Source organism: Lissotriton vulgaris, chromosome 6 (genome assembly GCF_964263255.1).
Source record: "Lissotriton vulgaris chromosome 6, aLisVul1.2, whole genome shotgun sequence".
Taxonomy (NCBI): Eukaryota; Metazoa; Chordata; class Amphibia; order Caudata; family Salamandridae; genus Lissotriton; species Lissotriton vulgaris.
Window position 1 is genome coordinate 952504452 of NC_141694.1, and position 18105 is coordinate 952522556.

At 44.7% G+C, this 18105-nt stretch overlaps 1 protein-coding gene across 1 annotated transcript in view; it reads left to right on the plus strand.

Moving 5' to 3' along the window:
• Window positions 1–18105, plus strand: part of TRMT11 (tRNA methyltransferase 11) — a 361711-nt gene that overhangs the window by 235959 nt on the left and 107647 nt on the right. The window contains exon 12 of the mRNA XM_086926991.1: window positions 6929–7049. Within this exon, the coding sequence (XP_086783117.1) occupies window positions 6929–7049 (121 nt within the window). The remainder of the gene's footprint in view (window positions 1–6928; window positions 7050–18105) is intronic.

The window sequence follows — 18105 nt, forward strand, 5'->3', positions numbered from 1 at the left end:
TTCATTGCAAGTGAGGCTTGTTTGTTCCCTCCCTGTCTCCTTTTCTGCTCGCCCACCTGGACTGGAGATTTTGCTTGCGCACAGCGTCTTTTGCTCGCGCACTGCTTCTCTTCCGCATGGCAACAAGAAAACCTTGGCTCGGATAGGGACAAGGGCCGTGATAAGATCATTTATATATTCTAGCGCTGACTGTCGCGGTCTTCCTATTTCACAGCACTGTAATAAATGTTTTAACAGAAACTTCGCAAATAGACTTGCAAGTGTATTAACTTGAAAAGTGCAATACTTTGCTCCTTTCACACTAAATATAATGGCACTTTTAACTTAAATATAGCTCTTAATGGTGAAGTATAACCATTTCCAAGCGCTTGCAGTGTTGATAAACAAGGGCAGTGAGGCACAGTAAAACACGAGTATGCTCCGCCCATGCGGACCTCCTATCAGTTCTCCACCAGCATCCAGCCCTCGTTGAGTCAAAGGAGTGCTGGCATCTCCGGGAGACAGTTATCGCAGGCGCCCCCTCTCTCTTCGCCCCCACCACCACCACTCCGCGCGGTGTCTGTGCACATTCAGGGACCAGTGACGTTTTCCACAGAAACAGACTTTAGCTGAAAAGGGGAGCGAGAATGGGGCCTTCTCAGAACCCGACAGTTACTTCACCAAACCACTAATTATTTTAGTTCTTTGATTTTCTATGGACTCAGTCTCTACTCTAAACGCCCTGCTTCCTCCTCTCTGCAGCCTTTCTTCATAACTCTTCCTGCTCTCCCCGTTCTACACTCCACAGCTTTTCTTTCACTCCCATGTCCAATGTTGTTAGGACCACTGGAATTATGCGGCAGGGGAGGCCCGAATTTAGCAGTTGATTAATCATCCTGTAACAGAAGGCAAATTATGCTGCTTAATGTGGTAGTTTTGGGGAATGGTATCACTACATTGGTGTGTCAGTTTTACACATGATGTTTCATCTCATTATTGTCAGTATGGCACCCAAATACAGCACTAAGCAATAGAATGCAGGCAGTCAGCGTTTGCGAATGGCCATCCGCTGCGCAACACCGGTCACTGCGTTTTTAGCAACTTTCCATCTACTTGAGCTAAAAACAATTTTTTTATTAAAATCTGCTGACTGTGCTGTAGATGATGGATTTTGGTGAAAATGCGGCACACCTATAATTATGTGGGAAACCCCAAAACCGCAGAATTGCACAATTCCAGTGGTTCTGATGATAGTCCCTCTGTCCACAGCTCTTCCTTCTCTCCCTGACCTTTATCATACCACTTTTCTCTGCCTTCTCAACTCTCCCTCGCTGCTATGGCCCCACTCTACACATGTTCCTGCTCTGCATCTCCTCCTGTGTTCCTCTCTCCACAGCGCTTCCAGCTTCCACTCTACTCTTGCCCGTCTCTCCAAGCTCTCCCTGCTTTCACTCTCCTCTTGGCCGTCTCCTTACAGTTCTCCCTGCTTGCACTCTCCTCTCACCCATCTCCTCAGCTCTGCCTGTTTCTGCTCTCCTCTCGCCCCTCTCTCCACAGCTCTCCCTGCTTCCGCTCTCCTCTCGCCTCTGCTTTCCCTGCTTCTGCTCTCCCCTCGTCCCTCTCTCCACAGCTCACCCTGCTTCCGCTCTGCTCTCGTCCCTCTCTCCACAGCTCTCCCTGCTTCCGCTCTCCGCTCGCCCCTCTCTCCACAGCTCTACCTGCTTCCGCTCTCCGCTCGCCCCTCCCTCCACAACTTTCTTTGCATCCACTCTCCCCTCGTCCCTCTCTCCACAGTTCTTCTTGCTTGCCTCCTCTACCATCGCTCTGCCTCCATTTCTCACTGCTCCCCCTGTGCTCCATGGTCCACCTCTCCAAGGCTCTTTCTGACTCCTTTTTCTCTTTCGTCCCTTGGAGAGGAGAAAACACAAACTTGAAGGAGGGCAGAAGTCCTCTCCCTGCCTGGATGACTATCCCTGCCAACTCTCATGTGGCCCCTGTGCCTGGATTTTTACAGGACAATACTGCAGTTGTGACCTCCAAGGATGGACGACACAAGTCCTCAGGGCTGCTGGCCGCACCTGGTACATTTATTCCATCATAGTTAGGACGTAGTTTGAAAGTTAAGGGTCATAGAGCACTATTACCCGGGTGGGCAGTGGTTATTCTGAGGCATTCACCTGTCACCTTAATGCCCACTTCGGTCCTAGTTCAAGGCTTCAATGGGTGCACTGGCCAAGCACACCCATGTCTGATAACCCTCTCTTGTTATTTCTAACTGCCTCTCACTATCCCCTTCCTGCAAGTGAGGTTTGTGGCTTTTTTGGGTATTTGTTTTGACAGTGCAGCTATATATTGTAAGATTCCAATACACACATGGTGGGCCTTAGGTCCGCCTCGTTCAACCTTTGCTTTCCTCACACATCGTTCATATACCATAACATAATTACAAAAAATGCATTAATTTTCAGCGCGAAATAGTGCTCATTGATGCATTTAAGTGCAAACAAATATAAAATAATCTACATATGAGGCTCCTTAAAATTATTTAAACAAAGTGCGCTAGAAAAACAAGATAAAATCGCAAGCAGTGAAGTCTATTAAAATAAGGACTTTTACTTAAAATGCATGTGATCATTGCTGTAAATATCACACTGATTGTATGGCCCATGGAAAATAAGCATTTTCACTGCAATAGGTCTCGCATGTGCGAGAGTTTAAGCTATTGGCATTGCAAATGACAATGCCTTTTATTTATGTTTTAAAAAATAGCACATGAATAGAAGGCATTGTCATTATCAATGACAATAGCTAAAACTCTCGCAAATATGAGACCTATTGCATTGCAAATGCTTGTTTCTATATAGTTTCTTATTTCTCCTCTCTTTTTTAACAATTGAATCTGTGGTATCACTGACTGTTTGTAAAAATTACATGTCTATGGAAACAGTATCTTGAACCATTGTTATGAATAAATATTAAATAAAAGTAGACAGCACAGCTGCAGGAGAGGGGAAGGAAGGTAGGGGGGCGGTTGGGGGTTGTCAAAGATGGCAGGTACGTTTTTGTTTTAACCTTTGGGATGGGGATACATAACAGAGGCCATTTTATGTTTGACTGCCTCATTACTCCTCTGTCCCTGCATGGTAGTTCAAAATAGGGCCAGATGATTTTGGGGGCCACACATAACATAAATTTGTAGAAGGGTAAAAAGTGAATTACGAGGAGGATTTTCATCCCTGGATTTTAAGTGACATTATAGACAACTCAAGCTTTCCTCTCTTTGATGTCACTCAGAATACCTCGGTGAAAAACATCCATGTAATTCACTGTTACCCATCTTTAATTCTATTTGTTGTAAACTGTTAATAGCTAGTAACAAGATGATTTGTTCTGAATGCACAAGTTATTCTACATTAGAAGTGTATTACCTCAGGTTCAAAGCAGAGTGAGTACAAGAGCCCTACCTTGATGTGCCTATAATTACCCTGGGTTAGTTACGCATTTGTCTGAGTGTGCAAATGCTACTCTTGATGCTGTTGCTTGCAGATGTCTGGGAAGTTGAAAAATAGCTCCATGCTATAAAAGTGAAAACGTGTTGCATGAATTTCACTTTTTCGCTTTGCCTCTGTTATGATTTTATATGAAAGACTATTTTAAACTGAATATTTATCACTATTGAGTGTTCAAAGGCAAAAATTCATTTTAAGTCTTTCTCTTTGTAGGTCGAAGCCTATCAGACAGCACAGCTGTCTGGTTGCACAGACATATTCGTGACATGCTGAAAGTTTCCCTAGGAATGCACACCACCCATTGACTTTGTGTTTTGCATCTCACATTTGCTTGCTTTCCGTTTGCTGGTTTTATTTGTTTTAGGCTGTCCAGCATGTCTTTGTACCTCTGTGGAGCATAGTCTGTTTACTGCCTCGCTAACTGCCTCCAATGCCATAGGTGCTGGAATTAGGAGATGGGGGATGCTGGAGTTCAGAAGTTAAGGAACAATAAACAGTCCTTCATATTTTGTCTTTATCTTGTCACATTTGCTGTCAAAGACAGAGGTCAAATGATAAGCTTTGTGTTCCAAAGAAGGATGGAATTTACTTTTCCTTCTCTGTCTAGAAAGTGAATAATTTATGCGGCATCTTGCTGTGTACCCGGGGAGTGAAAGGGAAAGACTGTAGGATGTTATTTATTTCTAGCAGACAACACATTTTAAATTTCAGTAAATGAAATGTGCAAATATTTCAGAATATATCAGAAAAAGGAAAGCACAAACAACATTTTTTGTAATTCTGAAGAAACAAATATTTTAATAAGATGAATCAATACACTAGGTGATGTTGATTTCTACACATTATCGTTTGTGCGCTGTATATTTATCAGTAAAGCTGTATGTCTGTGCAAATTGAATCGTAATTTCAACCGAAAATTTAATCTGTAACTGCAGTGCGCTACTACACCATGCATATTTCACTCTACACCACTCTGCGACACTGCACCACTCCACGACACTCTTCTTCAACCTACGACATTCCACTGTACGGTACTCCACTCTATGCCACTCTGCACCCCTCATCTCTACAATACTCTACTCTACACCAGTCAACTCCTCTCTACGATACTCTGCCACTCCACAACACTCTGATCCACTCCACTCTATTCATGACCACTCCACACCACTCTGATGTTCTACTCCATGACACTTTACTCCACTCTACACCCATCCACTCTGACACTCCACTCAACAACACTACACTCTGCAACGGTACGCTGTACGACCCTCCACTCATAGCATAGCAAAGCAAGATATTTAATGTATCCCCAGACTTCCTCTGCTCTTATAAAACTATTAGGGCCTGATCTAGATGTTGGCAGGACCCCGACGGAGTGGGCTTTTTTGGCGGTCTACCTGCCTGCCTACCTGGCGTTCCACATGCCCGATTCAGATGTTGGCTAGCAATGGTAGAAAAGACCGCTGTGGTCTCGCTGTCTTTGCCAGGACTTCGCTCCCCGCCCCTAGAGTGCGATAAGCTGCAGGAGGTGGCGGCGGGAGTCCAGCCAGGATTGCCGCCCACCCCACAAGGATTTATTTATTAATTAAGCTAATTGAGTGCGACAGCTACCCAAAAAGGGTTTCCCGGCGCTGGACAGGCAATGTGCTAGGGAGCCAACGTTTCCATCGATACAGGCGATTATTGATTGAAAAGCCAGGTCTTGATGGCTCTGGGAAAACGGACGTAGCTGTTTTCCATGCGGATACTCAAAGGAAGAGAGTTCCACAATGTGGGGCCTAGGTGAGCAAAAGATCTGCCTCCCATTCTAGCGAATCTGATTCTAGGCACACGGAAAAAGCCTTGGGATGAGGATCTGAGGTGGCGTGAGGGAGTATAAGTATGGACAAGGGATTGTAAGTATAGGGGAGCAATGCCCAATTTGATCTTAAACATATAGCTCAGGGTTTTGAATTTGATACGACTCTCTACCCTGAGCCAATGTAAATGGCCTCTTTCAAAGGGAATTCTGAAGAGAATCCCTTCTACTTCCCATCAGCGGAATGGGGAGAAAAGGGATGACAACTCACCTATTTTAGAGGTTCAGGCTGTGGTTTCTTGCTCCTCGCCTTCGTCCAGATCCTTCCTGTTCTGCTGCACCTTGAACACGATGGACAGACACCCCGTTTCAACCGAATCAAAGGTAGGAGTTTGTGGTGTGCGCAGGTGTACAATGAATGGTGTGTATATGTTGTGTATGTGCAATGCAGATTGTGAGAAAAAATGATCACTACACATTGCATACATGCACTTATGGACTCATACACAACATATATGTGATTTACCTTACATAAAACACCACTTGAATGTCTGTGCACTCCCATATTGTCACCGCCGCTCACAGAACGCCAGTCCATCGAACATCTAAATCAGCTCAGCACAAGACCGCCAACTCGGCAGCTGCAGAGTACTGAGAGCTAGGTGAATGGCCACTACGGCAGTGATCTCCTATATACTGCTGCAACATCTAAATATGACGGGAGGACTGCTGTAGCTTCAGCGGAGTTCTTGGGACCGCCGCTGCGGCAGACTGATGGTCGGACCCCCAAGATCTGAATGAGGCCCTTGGTTAGGATTTTGTTGAACCCCCATGCTGAATTTAGGAGAACAGTTTCTGTTTTTTTCCAGTATGCCAATTGTCTTTAGACGCTTTGGCTATAAAGAACGCTCTGCCTCAGTTTGTCTTTTTATACCCAGGTATTATATGAGGAACGAAGACAATCCTTGCAACCTTTTTTTTTTAAATCATGGCATACACCTGTTTCACGCCTGTTTCTAATGCTGTATATTTTGAACGAACGATGGTCCTAAGGTAAACGTAAGGCTGCTAGATTTGTGTTCGTTGTTTGTAAGAAACTACATTTAGTAGTTATTCCACGTGAATTTTATTACTGCTCATCTTATATGTAATGTTTGACTTTGATTGAAAAAAATAACAATCAATATATATCTTCCTACCTATTACTTTTGGTCCTCTTTCTGAACATCGGAGGAATACATTCGTCCCATTCCCAAATCAGTTGTTTCAAGGAACAGAAGTGCTATGAAATCGGAAGCCATGTTTTATGGTTTCGTGTGGTGTATTTCAGTAAACATTTAGAGAATAAATTTCCATTGATTAAAAAAATGTTTTTTTTTAAACATCTCCCAATTTGCAGACCAGCGACGACCGAGATTGTAATTTTCCATCCAAATGTAATCTTTCATTGGCCTCTGCTTCTTGATGGTTCGCATTACAACCATATGGAGCTTGTCAGAAAGTGTTCCAATTAATTAGCTCACACAGAAGCCATAAAACCGCGAAGTTGGCTGAGTAAGCCAATTGCGTTCGAGGCCGGCAACGAGTTCTGTTTTCAGGTGCACAAGCTGCAGCCCTCTAAGCTCTGCTTTATTTCTTCCAGATACACAGAAGAGATTATACCACGGCACCCTTGCTTGAAGCTTATTAGCAACTGTGAACAGACACTTTCCAGTCACACGTCCAGGCGTTTGATAACAATGGAGAAAGTAAAAGAATTTGAGGTGAGCATTCTTAAGCAGCCTGCAAAGGGGCAATCAGATTGCAGGATTTTTCTTAGTCTGAATAGCATTTCCGCAAAGAGCATGCTTTAAATATAGCTATATCGTTAATTGGACCCAATATATTTCCCAACACATTCTATTTACAGTCCTCCCCTTATGATCCAAGATACACAAATAGGTGAAAGTAACTAGGCTGTTGTTTAATTGTTCACAAGTTAGTGTTCTGCACGACTCTCAGGCTTGTTAAAACATTACATTTTCACAAAATACAGTACAGATATATGTTTTCTCGGTTTGTACCCAATGATGTTTCTCTTTCAGCTCAAACATGTCTGTTACTATCCGACTCGTACAGGTGAAATGGCCATTCATAAAGAAAAAAGAAATGTGTAGTTGTTTTGAGAGAAGAATTGTGTGTTAATAATTGGCTGACTTTGTGTGTGTGTTGGCTCAGAATTCTAGAAATAAACTGCCTTAATGGAACAACAACTTTTGTTACAATAGTATGAAAGCTCAGAGTATGTCCCCTTTCCTGAACAAACTGCATTAGCAGAGTTAAGCTGTACCCTCAAACAAAGACACCAGGTTATTGCCAAGTAGAAACTTTTGACAGGAGGCCAGGAATTTAATTTCATCTTTAAGAAATCCTATATGCAAGCATTTCTTTACTGTGAACAAAACAAAATGGTAAATCCAACAAACATGTTATCATTGCAGCAAAGTAGAACGAGTGGTGTAGAGTAGAATGGAGTGGTGTACAGTGGTGGAGAGTGGCTTGGAGTCGTGTAGAGCGGCATTGAGTAGAGTAGAGTGGTGTTGCGTCGAGTGGCGTAGAGTAGCATTCTGTGGATTGGTGTGGCATAGAGTGGCGTACAGTGGAGTAGAGTGGTGTGGTGTGGCATAGAATGGAGTTGTGTTGAGTGGCGTAGAGTTAAAATGTCTAGGTAAATAAAGCATTGATAGAGATGGCAGATAGGGTCAAAGCAACATAAATATAAAGCCATAGGCTTGTGTTAAAAGTAGGAAAGCACACTGCACGTCCAGGAATGGTATCAAAATGCTTATAAAAAACCAGTGCATTGCAAAAGGATGAGGAAGAACAAAGACAAGAAAGGTCACATACTTGGTCAATCCTTCACTGAGGAGCTAACACAAGAAAGGAAGGGAAGCTTATGGGAGCTAAACAATTGAAAGATGACAACGAAAACAGTTGCTGAAAGCGGTGACTCTAGGTCGCTCTATCTTCAACCTTCTTCCTCTTTCCTTTTTTTGAAATATTGGTGATATAAAGTCTCTCAGAAAACTATAGCCAGACCTAAGAAAACGAGAATATTTATCAAACACTTTTCTAACCATCTTAATTGTGTTTATAGTATTTCTTAGCAGAATCCTGGATTAACAATGTGTTATACAGAAAAAAAGTGATCTGCGAAATGCTTGCAGAAAGTAGAACCCCCTGAAATCCTTTTGTGTGCTTGAAAATGTATCATGCAAATTGAGAAAGCAGTAGCCATTATCATTTAACCTTTAACTGCTTAGGCTGTGCTTTTGTGTGATACCACTTGAAATATATAGATCAGAGGGTATTCAACCTTTTCTGTATTGAGACCTACTTCTGCAAAAGGAAAGTCTTGCCGAGCTGCTAGCTAATATATACTATCACTGTAAAATAGTAACAACATGTGTTAACATTACACAATGACCACTCTAAGCAGGATTATCAGTAGTGACCACCCACGCATTCCAGACAAGGTTACCAGCAGGAATGACAGGAAAATGTTTCTCAATATTAAATGCCACCCCCTCACTGATGAAGCAACATTCAAATGATCAAATGCTCTGCGGCACGAAGGACAGAACTCGAGAAGTACGTCCCCTCCAACTCAGCTTGAATTATCATTTGGCTATCAACTTTAAATGTGTTTTAGAACTACAATATATCAGCATATTCGTTTTTGAACATATACATATTTTTTCTATCAAATATCACTTTCCATATTGGGCAGACAAGCTCAGTTTTCAGAATAAAAACCTTTTCTGAAAAAAACGTATTTTTAACCATTAAAATATCAGTTTTCATTTTTAGAAAATACACAATCCCAAATATCAGTTCTATCATGTAAACATGCCTTACATGGACAGATTCTGCTTCAAGTGCCAGTGTATTACAGTCGTAGGTAATGGATGCTCACCATTGGTCCAAGGATGCCTATGTTATGCAAATAATGTCCACTGTTATACCAGGCCAATGTGCTCAGCCTGGAGGCCATAACATCCCGAATGCCCAATGTATATCAGTTATGGCCACTATCATGCATTGAACAGTCACTATTCCATAAGGGTGGCTAAAAGTAGGCCAGTCATTCTCTTAATATGTCAGTGATGGCAGCCTGTATGGAAAAACTACACTAAAAAAATACCCATAATAGTTATGGATGACCATTTTTACACCATGGGCACTATTATGCCACAAACTGACTCAATTGCACCAGAGATAAATCCCTTTGGGCTCATTGGCTGCTGCTGTTTTACCGTCTTCGCCCCTCTTCCCCTGGGGCTTCTGTGAAAATCGTCTGGGCTGGGAGAGGCTCTGGAGTCCTGATGAATGCGCCAGCTAGCGCTTCCTGTCACCAAGCGCTACAGCAAAAATCGACGGACTTCAAGTCCCAGTGTCCTTTGCCCTCAACTTCAGGTGCCGGTGGTCAGGGTGAGGTGTGGCCATTGTACTTATAGCGCTGCCTCCCCCTCCGCAGGGCGGGACGCGCCCAGGCAAAGCCCGGGCCAAGGGCGGGCCCGTCTTAACCCGTCATTTCCAAGAAGAGGCAGGGCAGGGCAACTCCTCTTGGTTTTGTCACAGGAGATTCACCAACTATGTAAACTTGGGTAATAATATTTTCAACATTTGTGCAGACATTGTGTGTACAGAGGTATCCAGCATTACTACCTAGGAACTTTTGTCCAGCAACCAAGTGGAGGACTGTCTCCATCTAATGTGTAAATTGGAAAGTGGAAAGACTAGCACAATGTTTGTATGCTGTATGCTGTAAGTGGGTGATTAATAAGGTGTTTAGTCTCCTGCCCATAAGTCTAAATAGCTGGAATCTATTTTGTGGATGGAACGTAGGAGCAGCAGAGCAGGAGTGGGTAGTAAAATGGGGAAAAAAGTAGGCACTGGCAGTAGTAAATGTGCCAGTACCCCAACGCTACCACCTACATCAATAGATAAAATGTTGCAGAGGGCAATTGGGGCGGTGGATACCGAAATTGCACGCACGGAGAGGTGGTTGTCTCTTACACCAGATATGCCCACCGTGTCACCAGACCCGGCTCCGTCATCTGCCATGCCCCAAACGATTTTAGTTGAGACCATTGCGCTATCTCTTCGGGAAGTTCCCACTAAAAAAGGTCCCTACAAGGCTAAAATCACAACGCATAACATCAAACCGGGCAAACATAAATCATCAGTTGAGGCGGGCTCTAAAAATAAGAAAGTATGTGAAGGTACATTAGACGGAAAAGGGGGGTGACGTGCATGGTCTAAATCTGGTCAATTCGCAAGATGGTAGGGCTGACAAAACTTACCTCTCTTCGGTATTGAATCTGCTGGCTGACTTGCACACCAAAGTGCGAGACACTATCAGGGAAGAACTGGCTCCCTTATCGAGCAGGTTAGCAAAGCTGGAGAAAGCATTAGTAGCAAGGGACATAGGGACATCAGCCCACCAAGTTGACCCCACTATCACTACAGTAGAAAGAAGGGATAAAGGTTGCCAGGTGGATTTTACAAACATAGTCCACCCGAGGGGAGATGGCTTTCCGTGGATCCTGCTAATATTTCAAGAGCAGGGGAACGTAGTACCCAAAGGGCGAGTGAAAACGTGCCATGTGGCCCTAAGTCTGGTGCCGGGATGTCAGCCCCTTAATGATGTGTCAACCCTATTTTTCATGCCCAGGACGTAGCAAGTGCAAGGGGGAGGCAACCTACAGAAGTCCATCTTGTAGAGGGGAACATGAGTGCAAATAACGATCTGCCTAATATCAACTTACCCCCGGCCTGTGCACCTTATATAGCCATTCTGACTGGAACCCCTCCAATCGCACCCAATACAAAGGAAACCCAACTTGAGCTCAGAAATAAATGCCTATTTTGGTTGGTGAGGTATAAGCACTTTGAATATGCTAGAGCTTGGGAGATTTTAACGGTTCGATGAGTAGGGTGGCTAGGACCTAGCCCAAAAACGGACAAAGGGGAGTGTATAATTATCAATTTTAAAAATCCATTTACTGTTGGAAATCTTGTAAATATCACCACCCAGTGCCGTAGTGTTTTAACGGGAATTACCCTGTGACCTTTGAACTATTTTTATCCCCAACACCAAATGACTAGCAGAGAGGGTGCTATCCCATATATATCTGGTTTGGCTCGCCCAAGTGAAGCCAGTAGGGGAGCTCCCTTTAGGCGCTCCTTATTCAACATCTCGGTAAGCAATAGATATGAAAGTCTTGAGGTTGTGGATTGACTGGGGGGCTGTCCATCTATAGGAGATATGCCACCAATGCAGTGTTAGGACCCAAAGGGAGAAATAGGTTATGGTGGGAGGCAGCAAGCTAGGGACAGTAATACAGATACCGTCTTGCACCAAAGATCTTGCAGCTAGAGGATGCAGGGGAGAAGGGCCCCCGATGCTACACCTAAAACCCCATTGGCAGGCAAAATAGGGAGAATAGATCAGAAGCTGTTTCTGTCAACATGCAAGGGCCCACCCTGGGCAAACTGACCCCTCCTCATGCTACTGTACCTGAGGCCATAAGAGAGCCTAAAGCACAGGACAGTGGATTGCGGATATTGTCCTGGAACTTGGCTAGCCTAAATAACAAACTCCACTGTCCAGACTGGGGGCATTTAGTAGATACACAGGGCATTTGCATATTCCAGGAGACTTGGACAAGGGAAACTGTTCACCGGGTTGGCTTTGCGTCCTTTAATATCTTGGCAACTATGGGAGGGGGAGGGAGAACAATTGGTGGACTAGCTATATGGGTAGGATAACACCTAGGCTGTATAGCTGAGCAGTTATCCTCACCCTAAAATGACATCCAATGTGTTTTGTTGGTGTTCCCTACCAAGATAAAAATAGCCATCATTAATGTTTACTCTAGACCTGGGAATAGTAGGCATGAATCTGCCACCTTGGACCATCTGCCGCACTTTATACCCCCCTTAGATCCAGCAACGTGGCCGATAGTGGGGGGTGATTTTAATTGCCAATTTGAGCTTCTCATTGATTTCAGTCATGCAGCGCCTTCAGAGGAAGACCTATTTTGGTTGATTCCTGATCCCTTGATTAATCCTATTAAGGTGTGGTCACCTCTGGCCCTACAGCTTTATTCACTCGCCCTGGCCTACTCACTTAGGACATGTAACGGGAGGACCAAATCAGACCAGCCAGGCCAGTTTACCTTTAACCTTATTGGATTATATTATGGTGGAAACTAGACTCTAGGGCAAAGTTCTAGATGTTTAATTTGAACCTAGGCAAAACAGTGCCCTCAACGCATTGATAGTGATCCTAAATGCTGGAGAGCTCGGCATGACCAAGCCACTACTCCCTCCGACTAATGAGTCTAGTGTTCCAAGGCTGACTAACAATAGAAGGAGGGTAAAATGGCCTTATTTCAAACACTCCCCTACAAAATTGGCAAAAGTTTACCAAATAGTTACACCATTGATTTCTAGTATGTGGGGGGTAGTACAGGATCCATTAGCACAGGAACGAGATCTAGCAGGCAAAATACACACGGAGTTTGTCACTAAATTGTCTGACATATTCCATCCATTATCAAAGTGGAGAGAATGGAAGCGCCCTACCTGCCCATGGTATAACGATAAATGTTGTAGTGCCAACGTGATTTGTTGGCAGCACTGAAGGACAACGATAAGGCCGCTAATCATTCTTGCCAGGGCAAGGTATAATGAGACCTCCCTCAGGAAAGGAAAAACTGGAAAGAAGAGAGGTGGGAGGCCCTAAGGCTGGCTCTGAGTGATAAGGACCTAAAAACCTTTTGGGCTATAGTGAGTACAGGGGACAGGGAAGGGAGTTCGGCCTTAGAGCCCAACATTGCTCCCGAGGCATGGGAGTCTCACTACGGGGCATTGAATGACACTAAGGATGGTACTAGTGATAACATCAGGCCATCTAGTCAACCTAGGGCCTGTCAGTAGGTAGGGGATTGGGAGATCACTATAACTGAAGTAGCAAACTCTATTATTCATCTCCAGTGTAACAAAGCACCGGGTTTAGATAAACTCCAAGGCGATCTTTTCCGGGAGGAATGTGCTATTTGGGCTCCATATTTGTGCGCACTGTTCAACGCGATTCTGAATGGATGGACCTCCCAGACACATGGTTAGGGGCCGAGATAGTCCCCATATTTAAAAAAGGTTGCCCCCTACTTCCCTCGAATTACAGACCCATCAGTCTGATAAACACCACTCAGAAACTGATGGGTCGGGTCCTTCTAGAGCGATTACAGAGTTGGATAGAGGAGGAGGAGGAGATACTAACCCCATTTCAGGGCGGCTTCAGAGCAAAGATATCAACTGTAGACCAAATATTTAGGTTACAGTTGCTCTTTTGGAAAACAGTGTTAGTGAGGGTGGCAGCCTCTATCTAATGTTTGTTGATCTGAAGCCTGCCTTTGATTTGGTTCACAGAGAGAAACTTTGGGAAGTATTAAAGGAGTTGGTGGATTCCACCCTACCTACTCAATGTGATAGCAAGGCTCCATTTGGAAAACTATTCCCAAGTAAGGTGTGGAAAACATGGGGAAGTGTCTGCACGTTTCCGTGTCAAAAAGGGGGTACGCCAGGGATGTGGCCTTCTCCCTGCACTATTCTGCCTCTTTATAAACGGGCTAATTGAACACTTACTAAATATAAAGGATAACGATCCCCCTAAGTTAGTCACGGGGAAGGTACCCGCACATATGTTCGCGGACGATACCCTTTTGCTGTCAAAATCACCAATGGGTATACAGCGTATACTTGATGGTTTCGCAAACTTTTGTAAATTGCGGGCCTTGGAAATCAATCTAACCAAGTCTAAATTTATGGTTTTCAACCCACCCCGGATGACACTCCCTAATCCTGCCTTAAATGGCATACCCCTTGTAAGGGTGAGGACTTTTGAGTATTTGGAAGTCACTCTTAGAACTTTGCGTGGGGGTTCCAGCTGGCCAAGGCTAGCCTTAAGCTTACGCAGACCGTGGTTGGTATTTTGAAAATGCACAGAGCCTCAGTATTTAAGCCAGCAGCACCGGTTATGGACATCTACAAAGCTCAGGCGAGGGGGGCCACGCTTTATGGGGCAGAACTGTGGGGTTTTTGCTCAACTCCTGATTTATTATTTTATTTTATTTTTGTGTTTTATAGAGCGCGAACATGACCCGTGAGGGTATCAGAGTGCTTTACACGGTATACATTGTTGAGCAAACAAATGATTAAGGTGCAGGTACAAACAGATCAAACGTTACACGGTATACATTGTTGAGCAAAAAGATTAAGGTGCAGGGACAATCAGATCCACACGAATGGTTGCACTCATTGTCATAGACAGAAACAAAAGCAAGGTTCCAAATGTATTCGTCGTGGGTAGCTTTTGATATGTGAGGCTGTAGTCTTAGATTAGTCCCACTCAATGAGGAGGTTGTGGGCAGGCCTTAGGCGAAGAATTCACCCATGAGGAAGGTTTTCGTCTCAGTTTTGAAGCGTGCTAGAAGAGGGATTTTTCTGATGGAGGGTGGAAGAGAGTTCCAGATTCGTGGTGCTGCTCCGGTGAACGCCCTGTTATAAGTTCTTTTTTTTTTTTTTGAAGGAGGCAGGTTGAAGCAGTAGGTTTCCGGCAGACCTGGAGTTTCTGCTTCCTCCGGATATCACTAATGTCTGTGCCAGATAAGCAGGGGAGTTTGTGTAAAGCGCCTTGTGTACAGTGCAAGCTAATTTCAACTGGATTCTGGCCTCCAGGGGGAGCCAGTTCAGGGCTTTCATGTGTGGAGAGATGTTGTCAAACTTCCTGGTACCTGTGAGTAGGCTGGCAGCCGCGTTGAGGCAGGCTTTTAGAGGCGCTAAGGAGGTCTTAGGTAATCCTGTGAGGGTGGAACAGCCGTATTCCAGTCTGGAGATGACAAGTGCTTGAACTGCAGTTTTTAAGTCTGGTGCATCGATGAAAGGTTTCAGCTTCCAGAGATAGCTCAGGTGGAATCTGACTGCTTTGGCCATCGAGTTAATGTGGTCTCTCATATTGAGGTTACTGTCGAGGATTATGCCCAGGGATTTGGCAGAGTCCACAATGGTCGGTGGGCAATTCAGGGCTGTGATGACCTTAATCCACATCTGGATCTCCAGGTTGGTTTTAGATGGGGAGATTAGGAGAAATTCAGTTTTCTTTGCATTTAGTATGAGTTGGTTATTGGCTAGCCAGTGGACAGTTAATTTCAGGGTCTCGTTCAGGGAGAGGATCTCATTGAGCGAGGAGATGTTGATGTATAATTGGGTATCGTCCGCATACATATGGTAGGAGATGTTGGCGGAGCAGAGAACTTCGGTGAGTGGCTCAAGGTAAAGGTTGAAGAGGGTAGGGGAGAGGGTTGAACCTTGGGGGACTCCGACTGTGACCGGGGTGGGAGCTGATAGATTGCCGTTGATGAGGAATCTCTGGGAACGATTGTGAAGGAAGGATCTGAACCATTCTAGTACCACTCCATCCAGGCCCATCCTGAGTTTGAGGCATTCAAGTAGTTTTTCATGGTTGACCGTATCGAAGGCGGAGGATAGATCAAGAAGGATTAGAAGGCAGGTTTTGCCTTGGTCTAGGGCTTGGAGGGCATCGTCCACGATGTGCAGCATAGCAGTTTCGGTGCTGTGCCCTGGTCTAAATCCAGATTGGAAGTCATCTAGTAGGTGGAAGTTGTTAATATGCTGGCTTAGTTGCTGTTGAACACACTTCTCTAATACTTTGGCTAGTAGCGGGATATTGGAGATAGATCTAAAATTGTCAGGAGAGGCAGGGTCAAGTAAAGGTTTTTTTAAGATGGGGAGAACTTGGCCAGCTTTCAAAGGGTCCGGGATCAAGCCCTGCTGGATAGAGGCGTTGATAATTGCAGTCCAACAGGGGACGATGGATTGGGAGGCGGTGGTGAGGCAGTTGGAAGGAAGCGGATCATTGAAGTGATTGTTTGGTTTTAAGCTAGAGAGAATTTTTGAGATGGAGTCTTCATTATAGTATTTGAAGTCCGTCCAGCGGGCTTTGTTTTTAGGGGAGGCCATAGAGGTAGGAGTGGAAGGATGTGACAGAGCAGGAGGGGGTTGGGCGCAGGTGGTAGTACTAAGTTCAATTCCTAATGCCGTGATTTTATCAGCGAAGAAGGAGGAGAATTTGTCTGCAGATATTAGCGATTTGGGGGATTCTTTCGTTGTTTTAGCCTGTTTGTTTGATTGGAATTTGACCAGTTCAAAACGCTTTTGGGGTCTGTTCTTGGTATTCCCTAATTCCGATCTGAAGTACTCTTTTTTGCAGTTGATGATGTGCTTGTTGTATGCATTTCTCGCCTGGCGCAGCAGTTTTAGATGCACTGCGGAGGGGTGTTGTCTCCAACTTCTTTCAAACTGATGGAGGGCTCTCCTCTCCATGTTGAGGGAGCCTGTGAACCAAGGGTTTCTGTCCTTGATTTGAGTTCTTTTAAGTTTTAGAGGGGCAAGGTCGTCTAGAATGTTCGAGATGGATGATGAGTAGTGCTCGTTGAGATCGCTAACCTTGAGTATGTGCAGGGGTGGGGGTAGGTCAGATCTGCATCGAGCTTCGAATTTCTCAAAGTCAAGGTTCTTAGTGTCTCTGGTCCATCGCTTGGGAATCACCGGTTGAGACGACTTTGTCTTGCGAGTCCCGGGTAAAATGAAAGATATGAAGTGATGGTCAGACCAGTCGCAGGGGTCTATGGAGATAAGCTTGACAGCGGACTCCTTAGAAATGATCCAGTCAAGGGTGGCTCCTTTTGAGTGGGTTGGCATAGAGCAGGCTTGGGTCATGGCTTGGTCATTTAACAGGTCTTTTATGGCATTGACGTAGGGATCTTTAGCGTCATTCCAATGCAAGTTGAAGTCACCCAGGAAGATTTCTGTGGCATTGGAGGAAATCTTTGTAGTCATGATTTCCAGAAGGTGATCAGTGAAAGCATCGTTTGGACCTGGTAAGTGGTAAAAGATGTGCAAGTTACAGAGGTGTACTGAATTGTTGCAGACAGAGAGTGCGAGGTATTCACAGGAGTCTGAGATGTCTGTTGCGAGTTCAGTGATAAGCAAGGAGGATCGATAGATGCAGGCTATGCCTCCTCCTTTCTTATTAGCGTGTCTATCCAGTCTGGCGATGCCTCTAATTCCTCTTCGCTTGGATTTGGGTATGAGGCATAATGAGTAAGAGGTAGCGATTTGACCTCTTATATTCTGGCGGCGGGTATGGGTGACTCCGGAGTTGTCGTCTTACTAAGCCGCGCTTAAGGAGATTTTGTCACTCACCGCCTCCAAGAAAATACCCTGGCTTTGCCACCCTGGCTTTGGACCTTGCGCTGAGGATGGGCAGGTTGAATTTGTGGCAGTCTCCTGAGGCCGCCTGCCCAACCCTAGCCAGGACTGAACTGGTGAGGCTCTATAGGTTTGCTAACATTATGGCCATCCAGGAAAGCTCACGGGGAGTTGGCCTGATGACTGCCGAGTTCCTCCAGATAAAAGATGTATACAGAGGCAAACCCTTCCTGGATCTGATCTTCTGCCCTGTGGCCAAAAAACTGTATGTGCAGTTTAGATTAGGAAATCTCCCACTAGCCACACATACAAGCAAATGGGCTAAAGAGTCCAAGGCTTAGTGTCCCGTCTGTAATTACAAGCTTGAGTCTGAGGCACATGTTTTGTTTTTCTGCCCTGCATACCAACTGCCCCGCAAATGCTGGTTAATCCAAATTTGCAGAAATTTGGGTTTTGTGAGACATGCCCAGGCATACCGAG